Genomic DNA, 12,637 nt, shown 5'->3' with positions numbered 1-12,637 from the left:
AGTGCCACCTATGGGCCTACTTGAATAAAGATATTTTTGACTTTGACTTATTGTTTGCTCTGTCCAGAATGACAACTCGTCCCTCCTAAGTCTAACGGAGCTGCCGACGCCGCAAGATCCTAAACTTGAACCCTTACCCGAAGACACTGATGTCAGCAGCACTGAACATATCAGGTACCAGCCGTTATATATAGATTTAAAAAAAATCCGCACATCTAGCCCCAAAGTAAGCGTAGCTTGTGTTATGGGTACTAAGATGACTGATGAATATTTTTTATGAATAATATATATAAATACTTATAATATACGGCTGTCAAATTATTAAATTTTTTTTTTTTTGCAAATTAAATTTATATGACGCCTTGTCAATGCTATGTGCACTTGTCATTGACGTGCATATCAGTCCATGTGTTCGTGTGTGTGCTATGTTTAAAAAACGTGTAATATGCATGTTGTTAGTGCTCTTAAATAAATAAATAAATAAATAAATATGCAGATGGACACACAGACACTGAGAAACATTCATGTTCATCACACAAACATTTTCCAATTGTGGGAATCGAACGCACCGCCTTGGACGCGGAAAGCAGGGTCGCTGTCCACTGCGCCATCCGGCTGTCAAATTATTATTATTTTTTTAACTCGAAGAGGTTTGTTAAAATAATGGTCATATATCCAGGCATTAGCAAAAAACTTGTATCCTGTTTCAGAATGGAGCATCCAAAACTGGAGGTGCCCGTTCCCCAAGGCTCGGAGCAGTGCTCCAGTCTCCAGCTCTCCGAGAGGGACTCCGAGATCTGTGTCAGCACTGCGAGGTAGGTATTGTGCTTTAAGGGGCTGGGTATCCCAAAAAAAGTTGTAATAACGACTTCCCTTTTTTGTGGTGGAATATCTTCATTGCTACCTCCGACCCTTGGGCAGGACGGAGGTTATGTGGGACTCCCCCCTCTAAACTAAAAACCACCACGGCATGCCCCTCTTAAAGGCTAATGTCGGCTTTGTTCGGGCTCCCACGCTAACGAGGACGGGAATCAGGGGAGCTACCATCTTAGACCGCATCATCACTTACCAGAAGGTGAGATTGCGATCAAGGCCTAACGTGGATTTAAAAAAAAAGTTTATGTTATAACATTAACGTTTATTGTCCATAGGTGTTGCCAGTATGCGCGGGGCGGCCATACCGGGGGCGCCGCGGGTGGTGGAGGGGGTAGCTGCGAGAGGGACCGCGGCTCACCAGCCCTGATGCCAGTCTCTCCAGGTAAAGCATCATAACATCAGTACCTTCTTGCGTGCCGGTACTTTCAATGAGTATACAAACAAGTCTCGCAAATATATAAAATATAATTTTATATTCTAGTCGTTTCAACTATCGAAACGTTTGAACTTAAGAGTAAAATGGACCTTAATGACGTCGTATTAAAGCTCTGATTTGCCTAAAATTGTTCAGTTCGGCACAGCGTTCAAACACTAGAAGTACAGAGTGCCAAGTGTTAGATTTTCTACCTACGTACCTACCAGCGCCATCTAGTTACAATTTTGGTGCTCATTCAGTGCTATACAAATCGTAGTTAACTTTAACGCGATCGAATAAGTAAACGTAGGTAGAAAACCCCACACTACTCAGGTACTCAGGATTTGCGACTCTAAGATGTGTTTCTTTAGTTCTATTTTACTTTGTCGGTAAAGAGTATGATTTGAGAAAACGATTATTTTTTTGTGATGCAGTATTTCCCTTGTATGGTATAAAGAGTACAATGACCTACAATTCTTATAGAATATCGGCTGTTACCAAGTACAGTGTAATCTCACTAATCCGGCACTATTAAAAACCGGAGGGTTCCGGATTATTGGAATGTTCGGATTACTGGGTTATACTGAAAAAGTCATCGGTAATAAATAAAATAAAGCATTTTTGATAGATTATTTGACATTTTTAACTATAAACTAGTCTCACTTGAAAGAAACAATACGTTAGCACATGCACGTTACAAGTTTTGAGGTTAGACTGCTAGTCGATGACGCAGCGACCAAAGCGCACAGGTATAGAGGGGAAAGGGAGGCGTGGGCGGAGGGTGCCGGATTATTGGACGTGCCGATCTATCGAAGTGCCGGATTAGTGAGATTATACTGTACATATAAATGGTGGTTACTACTCCTCACTGCACATGTTGTCCTGGTACTTTTGTACAAAGTACACGTACGGTGCTTCTATTGTACAAAAGTACCAGGACAACATATGTAGTGAGGAGATGTTTTGTTGCCCATCCCAGGTCGGTGCGAGTCTAGAGAAGCGAAGGTCGCGTCCCGAATTCGACTTCGACGCACAGAAGACACTGAATCCAACCAGATATCTGATGACGAGGTACGCTATGACCATCCAGTTCGCGAACTACTGCCAGTTTTAACTAACGGATGCCTAATCTAAAGAGATTCCTAGACATACATCAAACGTTCACCACTAGTTATCACCTAACAGTTGGTGAAACGTTTTTTGTATTCTATAGACATCGCCTTAATCATTGGGCATTCGATTTAGGCCTTGTTTATTTATTTATTGGGTCTACCAGCGATTTTACATAAATAAAAATAATATTACTTATCATATAAACATTACACAGAGTATGCAAAACCATTTAAAGGTAAACACTACATGCTAATTTCGCTTATGTACTAACAATTTTCAAAGATAATCAATAAAATAAAATAAAAAGAACAACAACAAAAGCCGAAACAGTTACAAACGGAAAAAACTAAATTATTATTATAAAAGAAGTATGGAGGGTAGAGGTAAGGAGAGTCATCTGTGTATATGAAAAAGTGTCGTCAAAATGTATTAAATTAGGATGGCGCCACATTTGCATCAGGGTAACTCTTAAAAGAAGCGCCAAATATAAATACCGTACTATTTACTGTTTACGAAATAAAATCACTCTAAACGCACGTTTGGTTATAATAAATCTGTACGGTTATATTTACCACAATATTTTGTACAACGTAAGTTGTTGAAATTCTCAATAATTAACTACTTTAGTCGATAATGACATTAATTTTTTTAACTCGGCATACTTCAATTCAGCTACGATTGCTACATTCATACCATACCCTGTGCATCCACCAGCGCCATTGTGGAGGATTTTTGAACTGTTATTTAGCGCATACAACTGGACACTTTTTCAACTTTTCTCCCATATAAGATGACTCTCCTTACCTCTACCCTCCATAAAAAGAAGTTATGATTAAAATTAAAATTAAAATTAGAACTATGTTTAATTAACTACTCTACATACTAAAGAGACTAATTATTATAAAAAATAAACAATGTTAAGATACTATTTGTTCAGTATTCAAACCATAGTTGTACAATTTTTGCAACTGGTAATATTGAGTTCACTCCTGCTTACTATGGTTCCGTTTCCGCGATCGCTGATTGGCTGAACGCCCGGTGGCACAAGGCACCACCAGCGCTCCTAGCGGTCGGATAACGTATAGACTATCGCCATTATTGTTCGAAACAACGTTCGTTCGTAACGACATCAAAAATCAAAACCCATTACAAAAGAATTGCTCTAGGCGTAGTTCAAGTCCTTTTCTTCATTAGTTTTGCGTTGTGCCGTGCTCAATCAGCTGGAACAAGACTGCTGCGTAACCTGGACGTTCCAGTAACTGTGAGTAGTTCTTTTTATTGCTTGTTGCCGAATTTGTGTAACTATAGGTAAAACTGAACACATCTAGGTCCTTCGAGATAAGAATCCCCTACTATTAAACTCGGTATGACAGATTGGTTAATTTACTGATTATAATTTTGCAAAAGGGCTATGCGAGTTAAAGTTAATGTCAATTGACTGACTGAATTTATTGTATAATTTACAAAACCGTTTATAGGTTGTTTGAAAATCCCTAGGGAACCGTTTACTTCCCGGGCTAAGAAGTATTCTATTTTAGTTAGCAGAATGCAAGGAGCCTCTATATTGATTTGCAAGGAAGGCGTTTCTTTGCGGAATTCCATGATATACCATGAAAGTTAGGTTTAATCTACTATGCTCCGCGAAAAGCGGGAAAATCTGTATAGTATAATTTATAATTTCAATCTTTACTCTGTACACTAAACAGATCTGTATAAATGTACTGTGTAAATGTACTCTCTAAGAACGTTTCGCTCCTAATATTTAATTGCCAGTTAACAGCGTTTCTGGGATAAAGAGAATTCCATTTCTTGTTTTTGTTACGAGATAAATGAATTGTAATGCAAACCCTGTGTTCGTTGTTCGCAGGCGTGGTGCGTGGAGGCGGCGGAGCGGCTCGCGCTTGACGTGTGCTCGCAAGCGGGACTCCGAGAGGCGCTCGTGGCTGCGTCCAATGGCGGTGAGCGAGTTAACAGCGAGATTCGAAAGATTTTTTATGCGAAAATCAAGCGTGTCATTAATTGAGAATCGACGAGTTTTAAACGAGCATCGAGCTAGTTTTAATGCGAGCATCAACCGAATTTTTTCAGCGCGCATCGAGCGAGTTTTAAACGAGCTTCGAGCTAGTTTTTACGTGAGAATCGAGTGAGTTATAAAGAGAGCATCGAGCTAGTTTAAAACAAGCATCGACCTAGTTTTACAGTGAGCATCAAGCTAGTTTCTACGCCAGAATCGAGCGATTTGTTAAGCGAGCATCGAGCGAGTTGTAAAGCGAGCATTCAGCTATTTTTTACGCGAAAATCAAGCGAGTTATTAAGAGAGCATAAAGCTAGTTTTAAACAAGCATCGCGCTCGTTACTAAGCGAGCATCGAACGAGCTTTAACGCGAGCATCGAACTAATTTCTACGCGAGAATGGAGCAAGTTATTAAGGGGGCATCGAGCTAGTTTTAAACGAGCATCGAGCGAGTTAATAAGCGAGCATCGAGCAAGTTATTAAGGGGGCATCGAGCGAGTTTTAAACGAGCATCGAGCGAGTTTTTACGCGAGAATCGAGCTAGTTTAAAGCGAGCATCGACCGAGTTTTTACACGAGCATCGAGCTAGTTTTAAACTAACTTCGAGCTGGTTTTTACGCGTGATTCGAGCGAGTTACTAAACGAGCACTGAACTAGTTTTTACGCAAGAATTGAGCGAGTTCTAATAGAGTATCGTGCTCGCTCCTAAGCGACCTTCGAGCGAGTTTTTAAACGTATTTATTTTAAAGGAAGTCGGGTAAAAAGATAAATAGATGTCTGTTTGTCACACAGACGAGTCGGTACAGTCAGCGGCGGCGGCGGTGTGGCGAGCGCGTTGCTTGCGACTCGCGGCCGACTGTCGCGTGCTCGACTGCGCGCTCGCACAGGCAGTGGATACTGCGCACAGGTAACTATCAGTCAGGTAACCAAATACCTCACAGGTAATGTATTTGTGAAAAGTAAGGTGCATCAGATTGGTAACAGTTATCAAACAGCTAACGTGTTTGAGTGAGTAATAGTACTCGTCAGTAAAACTTGCAAGCAGGTTTTGCTCTTTTAGAACGAACTGAAATAAAAGCAAGATGCAAGCTACCTCTATGGAGCTGTGTGCGTTTTTAATTTAAGGAATTAAATATCACTTTTTTTAACAGGAAAGGAAATCATCATTGGGAAACCTGAGAGTTGCCTAAAATGTTCTCAAAGGCGTGTGAAGTCCACCAGTCCGCACTTGGCCAGCGTGGCGGACTACGGCTGAAACCCATCTGGTTCTAATAGAAGACCCGTGACCTGTAGTGGTCCGGTAATGGGTTGATATCGATGTTTCCCATGTTTCAGGTTATCATGCGCGTGCGCAGTGCAAGAGTCATCGTCGGTGGCGCTGTGCAGTGCTCTGAGGGCCGCGGACCGTGCGCTTGAAACATACGACGTGTTGCTTGCGCTGGCTGAGACACAGGCTAACACGCACCGGAGTGAGAGCGAGGTCAGTGACAGTGTAATCCCACTTTCTGATGTTTTGTTTTTTTTTTTTTAATAAATATACTACGACAATACACAAATCGCCATCTAGCCCTAAACTAAGCGTTGCTTGTGTTATGGGTACTAAAATAGCCGATGAATATTTTTATAAATAAATGCTGAAAATATACAGATAAATACCCAGACACTGAAAAACATTCATGTTCATTACACAAACATTTACCAGTTATGGGAATCGAACTAACAGCCTCAGACCCAGGAAGCAGGGTCACTGCCCACTGCGCCATTCGGCTATCAAGATTGAATTAACATCACAAGTTATGAGACATTGTACACGTTTACGAATGATAATTCCACTTTTGATGTGCGATACTTGAACAGTACAAAGCCGTGAGGTAGGGGCATCATAATCTTCGGATTATCCCACTTCTGATATTGGATTTCACAATTAAAGGGGCAAGAGGTGGGGGACATCAAACTCTTTAAAGTGATCATCCCACTTCTGAGGTTGGAGATTTTAACAGTTCAGGTCTTGAGCTTTGGTGAGGCTCTTATGAGTGATCATCCCGCTTCTGATGTTGGAGATCAGAGTATAAGTTCGTTACTTGATATGTACCAGGCCTAAGAAGAGGGGCTCTTACGAATGATCATCCCACTTCCGATGTTTGAGTTAACTTTTTAAGGACCCTTGGTCCTCTGGAGTTGTGAGGCATTATGCGGTTACAAATGATTATCTCGCTTCTGATGATCGTTATATGACTGTCCCACTTTTGATGTTAGATTTAAAGTCAAGAGGCCAGAGGTTAACACTACATGACGCAAAATGTGTACGGCATCATACTCTTCTAAGTGCTCATCCCACTTCTGATGTTGGAATTGACGGTACAAAGCTTAGGAAGTGTTTCGGATTATGCGCTTACAAATGTCCATCCCATTCCTGATGTTGGATTCTTGAACTTGACTTAGCACCTTTGGGAATGCAGGTTTCCTCGCGATGCTTTCCTTAACCGCTGAAACAAGTGATATTAAACTGCTTAAAACGCGCATTACCCCTGAAAGTAACAGGTGCAGACCAGGTTCGAACTCAGGCGGAAATGTTACCCAGTACGCTTCCTAGGCTTAATGGTGTTCCTTTGTTCATTTCAGCGAGCGGCAGCCGAGGAGGTGGCTTGTCGTTTACTGCGGCGGCTGGAGGCGGCGCCCGCGTGGGGCGAAGCCCTGCTGTCCCCTGGCCCGTGGCACAACCACCACCAGTGAGCACACGATGGAATTCCGCTTCCCTTTCCCCCATCCAGTGGCTTGCACTTCATACATGCGCAAAAGCACTGCATACCCAAATTATTTGATATGTCTTGAATTTTGAATTTAGATTTTTTTTATTAATTTTGTTTACCAACAGCTTTACATTAAAAAAAAAAACATTTAAACTAGCTCATACAGTATAAAGACAAAATTTAGTATGATTTTGTAATGCGTTCCCCAGGAACAACGAGTCTGATAAGGAGGTGGAGCCCTGGAGCTCCGACTGCGAGTGTCGCCTGCGCGCGCACGCCGCACGCCTTAAGCGGGACACCGTGGCGCTCCGGGAGCTACGCCCCCCGCCCTCCTTCTACTCGCCGCACGGTACGCACGGAACGTTCAATAAATAAATATACTACGACAATACACACAGCGCCATCTAGCCCTAAAATAAGCGTAACTTGTGAATATTTTTGTGAATAATATACATAAAGATGTACTTATAATATGATTCCTAAGGTGATTTTTGACCTACCAACGCATAAGTTTAAAGAATATGTTTAAACACATTTATTACAGCGAGGTTACTATACAATTGATGAATTTCTTAATGACAAGGTTGCTTGGAAGCAACCGGCTCCGCTTTCATCTCTCACAAGATAGAAAAATTAATGATAAAATGTAAATTGCTGATGCTGGAAAAGAGCAACTGCTGAGTTTCTTGCCGGCTTCTTCTCGGTAGAATCTGCCTTCCGAACCGGTGGTAGAGTCACTAAACACAGACAGACTTGATGTTTCGAAAGTGCTTATAGTAGGCCTACTTGAAATAAATGAATTTTGAATTTAGAATTTTTTGAATTTTGAACACTAAATCGCTTAATGGCACGTCTTTTCCATAGAGTGGTAACTAGCCACGGCCGCAGCCTCTCACCAGACCAGACCAACAAAAATTCAAATGGCTTTTTTTTTTAAATAAACAAACACATGTCCTGATGATGACCTTGTCCGCAGACATGGAGGAGGCTGACTCGCGATGCTCCGACTCCGTCAGTATGGAGGAGATGGAGGCAGCCGTCATGATGCAGGTGACTGGAGTAGTCCTCATCATCACCAGCCGAACTCCCACTGCTGGCTTTATCAACGATACGGGACAGTGTCCATTTTTTCATTTTCGGAAGGACAGTTGCCGATAACAACCTGGGGGGTTACCGCAAAGACGGGGTCGAGTGCCGCCATGAGCCCCAGGGCTCGACGAGATCGGGGTGGGGTTCCTTCGAGGGGGGGAGCCACCTTCGAGGGCTGGGACCTCGGCTTGGTTCGACGTTAATCGGACTTGTGTCTTGGTGAACTTTCGGCCTAGAGTGGCTTAGTTAGTTAGTAATCACACCTGCAACCACGCCCTTCACAGCATTGCTGTTTTGCGGCAGAAATAAACTTCCCCGGATGAGCTCTGTCACAGAAAATTCTACGAAAAATTACTATGAACGACTACTAGATGGCGCCACATGTAAATTGACTCGCGCTATCGTTGTTCTCTATCTGAAACTTGTCTGTATTATAGGTTTCATTCGCTCCTTCCGTTTCCCATCTCCCATCTCCCTGCTCCTACTTTTCAGCCTCCAGTCTCCTTCCGTGTTAGCTATAAATAAAAGTATAAACGATATTCTCTTAGTTAACAGGTGAACTCCCCTGTTACAGGAAATGTTGGTGGCCAAGGAAGCGTTGGCGATGGATCGCGCGGCCGCGCTACTCAAGGAGAAGAGCAAACCCAGGCGCCCAGAGGTTAGCTAGTTGTGTCGATTCTTATACTATTAACAGGTTTTTTTTAATAATATATGATAAAACCGTCACTCCGCTTATCGTGATTGTATACGGGTTCACTTTACTGCCTAGCCGCGCTAATATCTAACCTTTTTTTGAAGTCGAATCCGCCATAAAAGACAAAAATGTATCCTGTGGGCTTTTACTTAGATAAAATTTAATATGTATGTCCGTCTATCACAGAATGAGTGCGGCCGCCGACGCCACAGAGAGAGACACTGGCTGGACACACCTGCGTCCGAGACAGACTTATAATACGACACGCTTGAGACTCCGCGCGGACGTTGACACTTTATCAATGACACGGACACTGTCATAGGAAACTGCACTCGCCGTTCCGATCGCGAGAAGTGGACAGACGGAGACATTTACATATTCGGACACCAGAGTGCCTAGTGTGAGATTTTCTACCTAGTTGATCGCGTAAAGTTAAACTACGATTTGTAATCGAAAGAGAAAGCGCGAGAGCTCGCCATGAGAAGAGCCCCAGGGCTCGACGATATCGGGGGGAAGTGGGAGACGACGATCCGAGGGTGCCTCCTGCGAGGGCTCGGACCTCGGCTCGGATCGACGTTAATCTTAGTGTTGGTGGACTTTTGGACTAATCATTGTCTAGTCCAAATGCCCCCGTGACCGTGATAAGGATCCACGACCTGATGACGTCTGAAATCGGGGGCGGTCCGAACATTCATCTTTGGAAGTTGTATATATAGTCAATTTTAATGTACACTTCGCGAGCGCGATGCAGGATTTCAGTGGCGCCATCTAGTTCGGTAATGTGGAGACCGCTACATTATTCTAAAAACAATAATGGGAAGCATTAACAATCAAGTGACAGTTCGTCACTAGATTTTTTATTTATAGTAATGATTTTCAGACCAAGCTGGCCTGTTTTTTTTGTTTACGGAGGGAAATCTTAAAACATAGATACATAGATTCTTTCTTATAAGTTTGTGGGATTACTACACTCCCTCGGTAATCAGCCTCAGTACATATACCTGGGGCGTAGGTGTTCAGCCTCATATGCCTGTATTTACACCGGAACACGTCAATGCTGATACCAGAAATAAGCAATGATTGCAGTACTTCCCCAGACGAGCTCCGTCACAAAAAACTTTACTACCACTTTAACTAGATGGCGCTCTTTCAATAGTTCACTGCTCCCTTCTCCTCTTTTATTGTTCTTTTTATTATTGGAGTATAATTATTTATTTTATATATTTTGTTTCATATTTAATCTATTATATTATTTATAATTGTAGTTGCTTATTTATTTATTTGTCTTTAGTTACAAATATTGTTTTTTTATATATTATATGTATATTTACATAAGTAATGAAATATGTATTTTATGGGTATATATGCACCACCTAACTATTTTCTGTAACTGTTTTATATCTTCGCCATTGGTTGGAAGAAATCGATATGTAGCGATAAGGCCGTCAAATTGTATACGTTGTTTTGTTATACTTTTATTTTTGTTCCATGTACTTTTTGTAGTGTGTAATAAAAGTATATTCATTCATTCATTCATTCAATTACACAGAAATCGTGAATAAGTAAACTTAGGTAGAAAATCACACACTACACTCCGACTCGATGCTAATTTTTTTGTCAGTTTTACGAAGAATGTGTCCAGTTTGCGAAGCAGACACCATTGTGTCTCAACTCTTACAAGCGAGAATATGCATGCGATTCAAATAAGCGTCTATTATGTTTTAAAATAACCTCCATTACGTCAGAATTATGCGATGAAACGATGAAAGCCTAAGGAGTTTCTGAGTAATGGAGTCTAACAATCGAATATAACTTGCGTCAGGAAAACATCGTGAGAGATCCGTGCTCTGTAATGGACAGAGAGAGATGAATGAGTTGATATATATACATGCAAATTCCCTAAGAAAGCCTGACCACAAAAAGAGAAAATCTGTTCTGGTGGCGCCACATTTGCATGGCAATCCATCTTGCAAAGTAAGTGTATGGAAAAAAAATAGTTCCATTTTTGCCCGCAATATGGCGAGGTGTTTTTCACGTCACGCTTTGCATGGGAGCTAATTAAATGTTGCTTTTTTGTGTCTTGATAAAGCATTCAAATGGAGCATGTATATGAAACAAGACACAAATGTGTTTGGATAGAAGCAGGCGTTACTTTGCGGAAATCCGATATTTTATGATATTTTATGAAAATTAAGCTTAATTTGCTATAATCCGCGAACAGCAGGAGAATCTGTATGGTGTAATTTATAAGGATTGAAGAAATTAAAAATTACAACATACAGATTCTCTTGCTTTTCGCGGAGTATAGCAAATTAAGCTTAATTTTCATAATAACAAACGTGTTTTGTTTTCGCGTCGCCTAAAGTTAAACTTTCTTCATTCAAATAGGATTCGATCGATAATGTACTAGACTAGCTGTCGCCAGCGACTTCGGAATTGCGGTTATGTTCAAATCACCTTTCCCATGGATTTTTTGTAAAGTCAAAGTCAAATATTTCTTTATTCATATAGGCACATACCTTGCACTTTTGATGCGTACATTATATTACATAAAAAATATGTAGGTTATATACAATAAATAACTTTTATATATCATCAAAAGTTTTCTCATAAATTAATTTAAAAAGAACATTTTGCTTCTTTAGGTAATATTATTGCAATTTTCTTAAGATTTTCTTTTAAGTCGCGGGCCATAGACCAGCTTTTCTATTACATTATTGATCGAAGCCACTTGGCCTAAAACACATACGCTTCTGAGTCGTTCAGAAATATTTCTATTATTGTGAGATAATGCTGGTAACTTACGAGGTTTCTGAAAGCTCCTATACCGTCATCATTCGCACCTTTAAGTCCCACTGCTGGGTTCAGCTCTCCTTTTCATAAAAGAGATTGCTCGAATAATACTTATTTAACCAAATAAGTATTTATTCATTTTTCTTGAATTCTAATGTACGATGTGATGAGTCCTCGAACCGTGAGTTGAATTGAACTTGGCCTGTTTTTTTTCTCCTTTAACAATGGGGAAGATTCCTGAATACATATCCTTATCTGTGCTTAAAAAAAATAACGAAAACTTTTAAACAGAGGGTGCTGTTTGTTTGTTACTTAGGTTTGAGACCAGTCTGGGGTTATGGCTCTGTGGCTATCGCTCAGCTTCAAACATTTAAAAGCTAAAACACAAAGCCGGAAAGCAACTTTATTAAAAAGTATCAAAATCAAAATTCAATATTATTATGATCCACTAGGAACATGGCTGTACGGTGATATACCTTTGCCTTTTCCCTACGGGAAAGAACAAAGCAAAAATAATAAAATAGCCACACAATAATTTACTGTATGGTTCTATATCATTGCCTTTTCACTACGAAAAAAATACTTTTAAATAGTTTCATTTAAATATATTTTCTAATTTAAATAATATATAAATCGAAAAAAAGTACATATTGTAAGGATCTTACAATATATCAGTAGATACCTATTCGGAACTCAAGAAGATGCCACATCATCGTACGATTTTCCACCGGCTAACCTGATAAGTGATATATAATATATGACAGTTCGTTTGTAACAAACATTTGGCCCCCTCTAGGTGGTACAAATGGACAGTGGTGTACCCCATTCATCAACTTTAGTATTTTAACAGCTACTCACTTCAATAGGGCTTACTGTAGAGCAATAAATTAAAA

The 12,637-nt window shown here is 40.6% G+C and overlaps 1 protein-coding gene across 8 annotated transcripts in view; it reads left to right on the top strand.

Annotated features, from left to right (window-relative positions):
- LOC120635684 overlaps window positions 1-10,099 on the top strand; it is a 52,952-nt gene extending 42,853 nt beyond the window's left edge. For 7 of the 8 annotated variants that reach the window (XM_039906790.1, XM_039906789.1, XM_039906788.1 and 4 more), the window contains 12 exons: window positions 68-174; window positions 711-815; window positions 1,152-1,258; window positions 2,271-2,362; window positions 4,272-4,362; window positions 5,211-5,325; window positions 5,754-5,898; window positions 7,041-7,147; window positions 7,378-7,517; window positions 8,145-8,218; window positions 8,832-8,915; window positions 9,138-10,099. In XM_039906790.1, the coding sequence (XP_039762724.1) occupies window positions 68-174; window positions 711-815; window positions 1,152-1,258; window positions 2,271-2,362; window positions 4,272-4,362; window positions 5,211-5,325; window positions 5,754-5,898; window positions 7,041-7,147; window positions 7,378-7,517; window positions 8,145-8,218; window positions 8,832-8,915; window positions 9,138-9,209 (1,239 nt within the window). In that variant the 3' untranslated portion in view covers window positions 9,210-10,099. The remainder of the gene's footprint in view (window positions 1-67; window positions 175-710; window positions 816-1,151; window positions 1,259-2,270; window positions 2,363-4,271; window positions 4,363-5,210; window positions 5,326-5,753; window positions 5,899-7,040; window positions 7,148-7,377; window positions 7,518-8,144; window positions 8,219-8,831; window positions 8,916-9,137) is intronic. The other variant, XR_005659298.1, reaches the window with a different exon arrangement.
- The last annotated feature ends 2,538 nt before the right edge of the window (window positions 10,100-12,637 follow it).

The sequence above is a fragment of the Pararge aegeria genome, chromosome 27 (assembly GCF_905163445.1).
Source record: "Pararge aegeria chromosome 27, ilParAegt1.1, whole genome shotgun sequence".
NCBI classification, from domain to species: Eukaryota; Metazoa; Arthropoda; class Insecta; order Lepidoptera; family Nymphalidae; genus Pararge; species Pararge aegeria.
Note: the sequence above shows the minus strand (reverse complement) of the source record. Positions and strands in the feature narration are given on the sequence as shown.